Source organism: Pteropus medius, unplaced genomic scaffold (genome assembly GCF_902729225.1).
Source record: "Pteropus medius unplaced genomic scaffold, Ma_sr-lr_union100, whole genome shotgun sequence".
Classification (NCBI taxonomy): Eukaryota; Metazoa; Chordata; class Mammalia; order Chiroptera; family Pteropodidae; genus Pteropus; species Pteropus medius.
Window position 1 is genome coordinate 3,535,808 of NW_024346065.1, and position 10,660 is coordinate 3,546,467.

At 35.8% G+C, this 10,660-nt stretch overlaps 1 protein-coding gene and 1 pseudogene across 3 annotated transcripts in view; one reads left to right on the forward strand and one right to left on the reverse strand.

The window, feature by feature from the left end:
* EXD2 (exonuclease 3'-5' domain containing 2) overlaps positions 1 to 10,660 on the forward strand; it is a 67,516-nt gene that overhangs the window by 34,278 nt on the left and 22,578 nt on the right. For 2 of the 3 annotated variants that reach the window (XM_039875348.1, XM_039875346.1), the window contains one exon: positions 7,856 to 8,307. The exons of the other annotated variant lie outside the window; for it this stretch is intronic. In XM_039875348.1, the coding sequence (XP_039731282.1) occupies positions 7,903 to 8,307 (405 nt within the window). In that variant the 5' untranslated portion in view covers positions 7,856 to 7,902. The remainder of the gene's footprint in view (positions 1 to 7,855; positions 8,308 to 10,660) is intronic. 3 annotated transcript variants of the gene reach the window in all.
* On the reverse strand, positions 8,716 to 8,834 carry LOC120612835 (uncharacterized; annotated as a pseudogene).

Consider the following 10,660-nt stretch of genomic DNA (forward strand, 5'->3'; position numbering starts at 1 on the left):
CTGTCCGGCCATGTTGTGGAGCTTCCAACCCGACAGTTACCAAGCCAAATTCTTAGGACATAAAATTTTTAGATTGACTTTTAGTAAGATTTTGTGGCCTAATTTTCTATTTTGCTGGACCAATACCACAACATCCTATATTAAATATCCATTATACTTTGGTATCTAGTAGGGTAAATACTCCCCATGATTATTATTATTGTTATGTTATTGGAAGTCATATACTTTATCAGCTCATGTGCTCATTGTTTAAAAAACAATATTTGGGCGCTAGTCTTATCCTTTCCAGATTAATTTTAGAATCAGCTTGTCAAATAGTTTTTTTAAGTGGCTTTATTGAGATGTCATTCACACAATTCATTATTTAAAGTGTACAGTTCTGTGATTTTTAATATATTCACAGTTGTGTAGCCACCACCACATCTAATTTTAGAACATTTTTATCACCCCAAAAGGAAACCCATACCTATTAGCAGTTATTCCCCATTACCTGGCCCTAGGCAACCACTAATCTCTCCGCTTTATAGACCTGAGTATTTTGTATAAGTGGAATCATACAATTTGTGGTATTTTGTACTGGCTTCTTTCACATAGCGTGTTTTAAAGGTTCATCCATGTTGTAGCATGTGTTAGTACTCATTCCTTCTTGCTGCTGAATAAAATTCCATCCTGTAGTGTATTTGTTACCTGGGGCTACAATAATAAACTGGGTGGCTTAAAATAACAGGACTGTATTCTCTCACAGTTCTGGAGGCTACAGAGTCCAAAATCAAGTTGTCAGCAGAGGAGTACCATCTCTCGGAGGGCTTTAGCGGGGATTCCTTTTTGCCTCTTCCTAGCTACTGGTGGTTACTGGCAATCCTTGGCGTTCCTTGTTTTGCATCTGCTTAACTCCCAACTGCTGTCTCTGTCTTCACATTGTAATTCTCTCCGTGGGAGTCTGTCTCTGTGTCTCTTCTCCCATTCATGTAGGACACCAGTTATGTTGGATTAAAGGCTCACTCTACTCTAGGATGACTTCATTTTAACTTGATTACTTGTACAGAGACCTTATTTCCAAATAAGGCCACATTCACAGGTACCGGAGGTTAGAATTTCAGCATATCTATTGGGTGGACACAATACAACCTATAACATCATGGGTACGCTATATTTTATGCATCAGCTGATGAACATTTGGGTTGTTTCTACTTTTTGGGTATTATGAATAATGCTGCTGTGAACTTTTGTGCAGACATATGTTTTCATTCTTTTTGGATATATATCCCTAGGAGTGGAATTGTTGGGTCGTGGCAACTGTTTAATCACCTGAGGAACTGCTGAAGGGTTTTCCAAAGCAGCTGCACAATTTTACATTTCCACCAGCAATGTACGAGAGTTTTAATTTCTCTATATTATTGCCAGCACTTATTATCTGTCTTTTTGATTAGAGCCATCCTAGTGGGTATGAAGTGGTGTCTCATTGTGGTTTTGATTGCATTGCCCTAATAACACTGAGCATCTTTTTATGTGCTTATTGGCCATTTGTATATCTTTTTTGAAAAAACATCTGTTCAGATCCTTGAATTGGTTTATTTATCTTTTTATTATTTAGTTGTAAGAGTTCTTTTTATGTATTCTAGATACATGCCCTTACCAGATATTTGATTTGCAAATATTTTCTCCTATCCTCTAAGTTGTCTTTGTACTTTCTTGATGGCCAATTCAATTTTTAAAAAGTTTTTAAAAGTTAAGTTTGCATTGAATTCATATAGTATTTTGAGTAATTCTGTAAAACAATCTCTTTATTTAAAAAATAACATAATTATAGTATCTTCTGCAGAGGGTTGTTGAAAGAATTAAATGAGTAATGTATACATAAGTATGTATACATTTAAAGTGCTTGGCACATGATATGTGCTCTGTGAGTGATAGCTGCTATAATATATCTCTGCTCTTCCAGTCTTCTTCTTCTATATCTTCGGTAAAGTTTTCTAGTTTTCTTCCTATTGATTTTACATATTTCATGTTGAGTTTATACCTAGGTTTGTGTGTGTGCATATGCCTGGTCGTTTTGAGTAGTTGTAAAATAGTGAGTAGCCATTCTTTTAGGAACTGTGGTTCTTTTTCATTCTGCCTTCTTTTGCCGATTCGGATCTTCTTCCTTTCTTGGCTCTACTATCGTGAGTCTTCTAACAGATCTCCCCGTCTCTAGCCTTGCCCTCCTCCGATCTAGCACCCACACTGCCGGCATGGTGTTCTTTGAAATATGAGCCTGATCCTGTCACTCCCCCTTATTAATCTGTATTGGTTCTATTACCTATTGTTTTATCTTATAGGGTAACATAGGGCCCCTCATGACTTGACTTGTATCTACTCACTCTAGCATTATCTCTATTTCCTTTCTCGCACATTACACTCTAGCACAGAACTTTCCGGTAACAATATAATGTGAGCTCCATAAATAAAGTTTTTTAGTAGCCACATTAAAAACATAAGCAGAAACAAAGTAAACTTATTATTATTTTTTTTTAATGGTGACACTAGTTAACGAAATCCAGTAAGTTTCAGGTGTACAATTCAACAGGAAGGCATATATATATTGCATTGTGTGTTCACCGCCCATAGTTAGATTTCTTTCTGTCACCACATATTTGACCCCTTTTACCCCACCTACCTCCTCTCTCTCCTCCACACCCTCTGGTAACCACTAGTTTATTGTCTATGTCCCTGAGCCTCTGTTTGTTTGCCCTGTTTGTTTGTTGCTTTTAGGTTTATATCCCACATATAAGTGATACCATGTGGTTTTCAACTTTTTCTGTCAGGCTTGTCGCACTCAGCATGATTATCTCAAGGTCCATCTATGCTGTCACAAGTGGCAGTATTTCATCTCTTCTTATGGCTGGGTAATATTCCATTGTATATATGTACCACATCTTCTTTATCTAGTCATCTATTGTAGGACACTTTGGTTGCTTCCATGTCTTGGCCACCGTGAATAAAGCTGCTATGAGTATCGGTATGCAGATATCTTTTCAGATATGAGTTTTCAAGTCTTTGAGGTAAATACCCAGTAGAGGGATTGCTGGATCATATGTTAGATGAATTCTTAGTTTTTTGAGGAACCTCCATACTGTTTTCCATAGTGGATGTACCAATTTGCAGTCCTACCAGCAGTGTATGAGGGTACCTTTTTCTCCGCATCTTCTCCAATACTTTTTATTACTTATCCTGTTGATAATAGCTATTCTAACAGGTGTGAGATGGTATCTCATTGTGGTTTTGATTTGCATTTCCCTAATAACTAGCGATGTTGAACATCCTTTCATGTTAGTTGGTCATTTGTATGTCTTTTTGGGAGAAGTGTCTATTCAGGTCCTCTGCCCATTTTTTAATTGGATTGTTTTTTTGTTGTTGTTGTACGAGTTCTTTGTACATTTTGCATATTAGGCCCTTATCAGAGGCATTGCTTGCAAATGCAAGCAATATTTTCCCATTTAGATGGTTGTCTCTTTACCTTGTTGACGGTTTCTTTTGCTGTGCAGAAGCTTTTAAGTTTGATGTAGTCTCATTCATTTAATTTTGCTTTTACTTCCCTTGCCTTGTCAAATTCATAAAATCCTCTTCAAGTCCAAGGTCCTTGAGTTTAGTTCCTATGTTTTCTTCTATGCAATTTATTGTTGGTAAACTTACTTTTAATAACACGTTTTATTTAACCCTTATCCAAAATATTATTTCAACATAGATATAAAAAATCAATATGGAATTCATAGAGATAGAAAGTATAAGGAAAGTTATCAGGGGTTCGGGAAAGGGGGAATGTGAGTTTATTGCTTAATGGTACAGAGTTTCTGTTTGGGATAAGAAATAGTTCTGGAAACAGGTAATGGTGATGGTTGCACTACATTGTGAATGTACTTAATGCCACTGAATTGTACACTTAAAAATTGTTTAAATGGTAAATTTTGTGTTATGTATGTTTTACTACAATAGGAAAAGGTCACCTTAAAAATCAAAAGGAAATTATCAATAGGTATTTTTACCTTTTTTTCTTAGTAAGTCTTCAAAATTTGGTATTTTACTCTTACAGTACATGTTAAATTTGCTTGAGCTTTTTCATCTATGCCATGATGCTTCATGCCCTTCATATCCTTGCACATATTCCTCCCTCCGCTTGTAATGTCCTTCTCCTATCTGCCCTATGCACCTGGAGAACTTTTTGTTCATTTTTAATACCAGTACCAACCTCAGATAGCATTTGTTTCAGCTAGTGTTTCTGTTAATAATTTCTTCTTCGCCATCCCTGTACTTGTGTGTGCTTCTGTTGTTGGTGTTATCTTGCTGTATTGCACTTGTTCATTACATGTATTTCTCCTGTTCTGAATTCTAAATTTTTGAAAGCAGATTGTGTCTTTTAACTTTTTACCTAGAGTCTCAAGCACAATGTCTGGCTTATTGAAAGTGCTACTTACATGTTTGCTGAATGAATCCTTTGGCTGTGGGAACATACACACACAAAAAAACACACACACACACAAACCTCCATATAAAATGAATTAATAAGATTTTTAATATTGCCAGGAATTCCCTCATATGGAGGTACCTGATTGCTCCCTCAGTTATTCTGTGAGGCCTTTCTTTTCTCAGAGGCTGCACATGACGAGGGAATCAGTTAAAACCTGACTGTATGCCATATTTGCAGGGGCCCTTCTCAAAATGGGAAGCTTTCAAATCAACCAGTACTTTGTTTTTTAATATTTCCTGACCGAATTTAATTTGAACCCCATTTTAACGTTATTAAAATAACATGGAAATCATGTGAAATGGAAAAATAAACGAAAATTTAACCGAGAAACATAATAGATTCATAAGCATTTCGAAAACTATTAAACTGATGTTAAACTGATACAAGAAGGCACAAACAAGATTAAGGGGTGGAACCAAAGAACGAAACACTTTACTGATAAACAAACGATCTAGAGTTTTAGTCTCAAAGAGATGAAATTTTATTTGATAAGATAAGCGCGCCATTATGCGCGATATGCCGATTTGTCGTTGAAGAAGAAATATACGATGCCTTTATGCGCGTTATTGCTGATGATATGAAATTTTGGATTATGCGCGTTGCGCGGTTACAGCGCCATTATACGCAGCGCCAATTTTTTTTCACGCGCGCCGCGCCAAAATGATGTTTGCGCCGAGAATTATTAGATGCCGCATGATCTGCCGCGCTGGTATCAGGGCGCAAGTTTTAGAGTGATTTACAAAAAAAAAAACTTTTTTTTTTGCTGATAATCAGTGTGATAAAGATACTACTCAAAGATATGAAAAGAGTGCATGAGCAAAAAAAAAAAAAAAAGACGAGATGAGAATAAAGAAATATAGAGTGGATCCATACGCAAAATCATTAACCAACATAAAATGAGAACTGACGCAGAATCAGCGAACTGACCGACTACGTCTGCGAGGTCGATCCAGACCATCAGTGTGATTCTACTACTCAAAAACATGTTTCACACAGTATTAATAAAATATAAGTGGAATAAGTAATAGTAACAGTGTAGCCCATACCAGTTAGACCATGTCTCAAATATTGAATACAGACCTGGGTGTCAATTAAGAGATACATTGACAAACTTTGGGCTATTCAAAAGGATCTAGCTTGGACGATGAGTAGTCTATAAACTAGGTCAGAGGAACACTGGTTGTGTTAAGTAGAGTATACTAAGGGGAGTAATAAGAGCTGTCTTTACATATTTCACAAGCTCTCGGGGAGGGAGTAAACACTTATTTCAGAGGTTAGACTGATCATCAAAGAGAACAATTTCTGTGCGGTGAACTTTTACAGAATGTAAGGACTTTTAACCAAACTGCCTCTTAAGGTAATGAACTCTGTTCCTAGAAGAATTTGGGTAGAGACCAGGTCAGAGGCCAGGTAGAGATCTGTGTTGATTACCATGGAAAGATTCTTGAACTGTGTGGAAGCCAGATTTAGTTCCTAAACTTTAACTCTATGAGTCTGTGTTTTCCTTTGCTAGATAGATGTTCTGTGGTTTATAGAATACTAGTAGTAGTAATAGCTAACATTTATTGAACTCTAATGTCCTAGCCAATATATTAAGTGAAGTATATTGATCATCTTACTTAAGCTTCACAATAATCCTCCATGGTAGGTACTGTCCTTCTCATTTTACTGATGAGGAAACTGAGGCTTAGAGAAGTTCAGTAAATTGCCTAAGTTTATATAGCTAACAAGTGGCAGAGGCTAGATTTGAACCCACGGTATTTGATTCTAAGGCCCATGTCATTATCCTTTACCGTATGCTGCTGTCTGAATACTTTAACGTATTTGTTTAATTCATTAAAATATAATTTATTTCAGGAATATAATTATATCTTAAGTGTTAAAAGTGGGATATTTATGTTGCCTATCTCTAAAAAAACCATTAAAAATTGTATTTTTCTAATTATGAATATATACATAGTTGTATAGAATTTGAAAAATCAAAATTATTTATAATTCTATTACCCTTAGGTAACCATTGTTCCTATATACAGTTATGCACCATTTAACAAGAATTCTGAGAAATGCATTGTTAGGCGATTTTGTAGTTGTATGAACTTCATAGAGTGCACTTATACAAACCTAGATGGTGTAGCCTACTACACACCTAGTCTCTGTGGCGCAAGCCTGTACAGCATGTGACTATAAAACAACATGAGATTAAATGAAGCACAAGACAGAAATGATGCAGTCAAGAGAAGTGGTAAACCCATGACACAGCATAACATGGCATGCTGTTTCAAGTAAACTTTTTTTTAATAAGTAGAAAAGAGTATACAATAAAATAACGATAAAAAGTATAGTATAGTAAGTATATAAACTAATAACAGTTGTTTATTATTATCAAATATTATATACTGAATGTAACTGTATGTGCTTTACTTTTATAGGACTGGCAGTGCAATAGATTTGTTTTCAACAGCATCAGCACAAACACGTGTGTAACATGTTGTGCTGTGGTGTCACTAGGTGATAGACATTTTTCAGTTCCATTACAGTCTCATGGGACCACCACTGTATGTGTGGTTCATCACTGACCGAAGTGGTATGTGGCATATGACTGTATTTAATCCACTATCTGTGTCAGTTTTCTGTCTCTTGGCTTGCTTCACTTATTTACGTTATCCCGGCTTGACCCTGTGGACATTTCAATTTGCAGCCTCCTCCTGAACATCTTGGTTCTCTCTCTAGGTTTTGTCCTTTTCGAGTCCCATCTTCCCTTTTTACTGCCCTAGCTTACCCTCAATATCTGGGCCTGTTTCTATGGAGAACTACTGAGACTTTTAGAGCAATAAAATCCATGTTTACTTAAGCCTGTTTGCTTCATCCCCCACTGCCCACACCTTCCAGAAGAAAAGAAATCTCCCCACCAACTTGCTGATGATTAGATTTTTTTATTGAAAAGTAGGAGTTTCTATTCAACTGTTAGAGATTGAAAGTTTAAGGTACAAACACCTTAAAGAAGATCCATTATCTAATATTTACTCATTAATGTATCAGTAAGTAGAAGTGAGAGTCTAGTTTATTCTGTTTAGATTGGTATGATTTTATATGAGTAAGAGAGCCCTGGGCAACTGGCAGAGGACAGGGTCAGGGCAGGGGGGAGTGGGTTTCTTGTGTGAGAGTGGAGGTAGAGATGGAGCATAGATGTACAAAAGTGAAAAAATTAAAACATCACTGTTTCATGTAGAAATTTGTAGTCATTTCTTTAGTTTATATGCACATGGCTTGTAAATGGAACACTTTTGGGGAAAACTTTTTTCCATATAGTTTTAAATTCTGTATGTAAATATGTTGCCATTTGTTTTGCAGATTATGGGATTAGTGATATGCTTTCCTAAACAACAGCAAAGCTGAAGATGTCTAGGCACTTAGTGGCTTTGACAGTGACCACCCTTCTTGGTGTGGCTGTGGGAGGGTTTGTCCTATGGAAAGGCATCCAGCGCCGGAGGAGTAAAACGAGCCGTGGGACTCAGCAGCAGCACCAGCAGCAGCACCAGCAGCAGCACCAGCAGCACCAGCAGTACCACCAGCAGTACCAGCAGCAGCAGCAGCAACAGCAACAGGAAGCTCCAGGCAGGAGAGAGTTATCCACTCCAGAAGAGGACCAGCTGCACTCCAGTGCCACTAGAGCCTCATGGGAGGAGATGATCCTTGAAGCAAAGGTGGTCACTGTGTCTCAGGAGGCAGAGTGGGATCAAATCATGCCCTTGCTTAGGAGTGAGTTAGAAGATTTTCCAGCACTTGGAATCGATTGTGAGTGGGTAAGTTAAAAAGCAAAAATAAAATAAATCTTTCCTGCTTTTCCAGCTAGGGACCTTGAGTAGTCAGGTAGAGGATAAGATTAAAGAATTAGCTTCTCAACTTTCTTGTAAGTAGATTTTAATAGAAGCTGCTTTTCTTCTCAAGATAGGGGAGAGCTTATAATCATAGGAGTTCCAGTTTTACCACTACTTATTCTGTGAACTTGGACAAGCTACTTAAGTCATTTGAGCCTCAGTATACTTGTTTGTAATAGGGATGAGATGGTATCTACCTCCCAGGACTTTGCTAAGGATTCAAATAGCCTCTGTAAGCCTTCAACACAATTTTATTTTATTTCATTTTATTTATTTTATTTTATTTTATTTTTTTATTTTATTTTAATTTTTTTATTGTTATTATTTTTTTAACGCCTATAGCACCTGGTATTCCACAGTGGTCTCCCATCCAAGTATTAACCAGGCCCGAACCTACTTAGCTTCCAAGATCAGACTAGATTGGGCACGTTCAGGGTAGCATGGCCATAGACTAATACAATTTTAACATACAGTAATTGTTCATTAAATACTAGATACTATTAACATTTTTAATAGTATTTTCATAAGTGTACCATAGAGAAGATAGTTAAGGAAATCTATTTAAATGGGAGTTACTACATAAGTCAGGATTTTAAAGATAACAGTTAAAATCTGAAATATTGTTTGCTCTAAGCTAGTACTATGCTATTTTGTTTGCAACATCTCATTTAGTTTAGATTTTCATAAGAATCCTAAATGTAGGGAGATACTGTTATTATTCTCACTTTTACGTATAGGAAACAGAGGCATAAAAGGGTTAGTTATTTGCTCAAGGCCACAAAGCTAGTAAGCATCATTTGAGCCGGAGGGCTTTCTTAACCTGTTTGGTTAATTTTTCTAATGGCTGTTACTTTAGGGGTAGTTGTTGCATAGTTGTGATGGTGATGATATGGCACACCTACTCTTCTGTCATTCTGATTCACTGTGAAACTTTAATCTCCTTGAAATAGAAGATACTATATAAATAAATCAGAGTTATCATTTCTTGTTAATGCAGAATAATATCTTGCTAAGAATCCCTGATATTTGTCTTCTGGATATCTAGAATACAGCCAAGAACTAGGAAATGTAATCAAAAGAGACCCTAAGCAGAATAGCTGCCACAAAGTCGGATCAAGGTTGCTAGGAGGGACAACTAGATGCTAATACAAATAATGACCAAGAAGAGAGTACCTGACAGTGAAGGAAAAGTTTAATAGTCACACAAGGCCTTACACCTTAGCTACTGAGGGTATTTATTTATATCAACAATAGTTGTTTATACCAATGACTTTTGGCCATCAGGAAAGAATTAGGCACTTTTAGTTAATTCTGTATAAGAAATTATATCATTTTTAGAAATATTTACATATCACTATATCATTTTAGAAATATTTACACCAACAACCATCGAAGAAAACATTAATAAACAGTGAGCTTTAGTAGATTAGGAAAATTCACATTTTCTAAATACCTTGATTATTCCAACTAAATGAAGTTTTATAATTGTAGCAACAATGGAGTGTTCCAAAGTGAATAGTTAATAACAGCAATTGACTTAATAATAACATGTTTAATTACTATAGCAGAAGCATGGAAAAGTTAAAGTGGCAAATAATTCAAAACTCACTTCGTTTTGGCTTTGAATATGTATCAAGTTCCTGCTGGATGCCACCGCTCTTCAGGAGTGATTGCATTTCCCCAGTTGCTGCCACCAAGAAACTTAAGAAGTCATCCATCCTTGTTCTCGCCATTCTTCCATTTGTTTCCTTTTCTCTTTTATTTACTTTTGTGTAAGTGTCGTTTACTTATTGTTTTTGCTCCTATTTTAGTCAGTATTTCTTTAGATTTACGAAGGTGTTTACCTTTTTCTTTGTTCATCTCTCAGAACTTTTTGCGATCATTTTCTTTTAAGATCATTCTTTAGAAGTACATTTCTTGAGGGCTCATTGATAATAAACTTATTGTTATTGTTTCGAAAGTGTCTTTATTTTGCTCTTGATCCTGAAAGATTTTCACTGGATGTAAAATTCTAGTTTGACAATTTATCGTCATTTTCAAGACAGTTTGTCATTGTTTTCTGGTTTCATTGTTGCTGTCAAAAGTCAGTCTAAATGTTAATTCTTTATAGGTAATCTAATTATTATTTTTTTATTATGGTGACATTAGTTAATGAAATCCAGTAAGTTTTAAGGTGTGTAGTTTAGCAGTAAGACATATATATATATATATATATATATATATATATATATATATATATATATATATATTACATGTCTGTGTTATATATATATATATT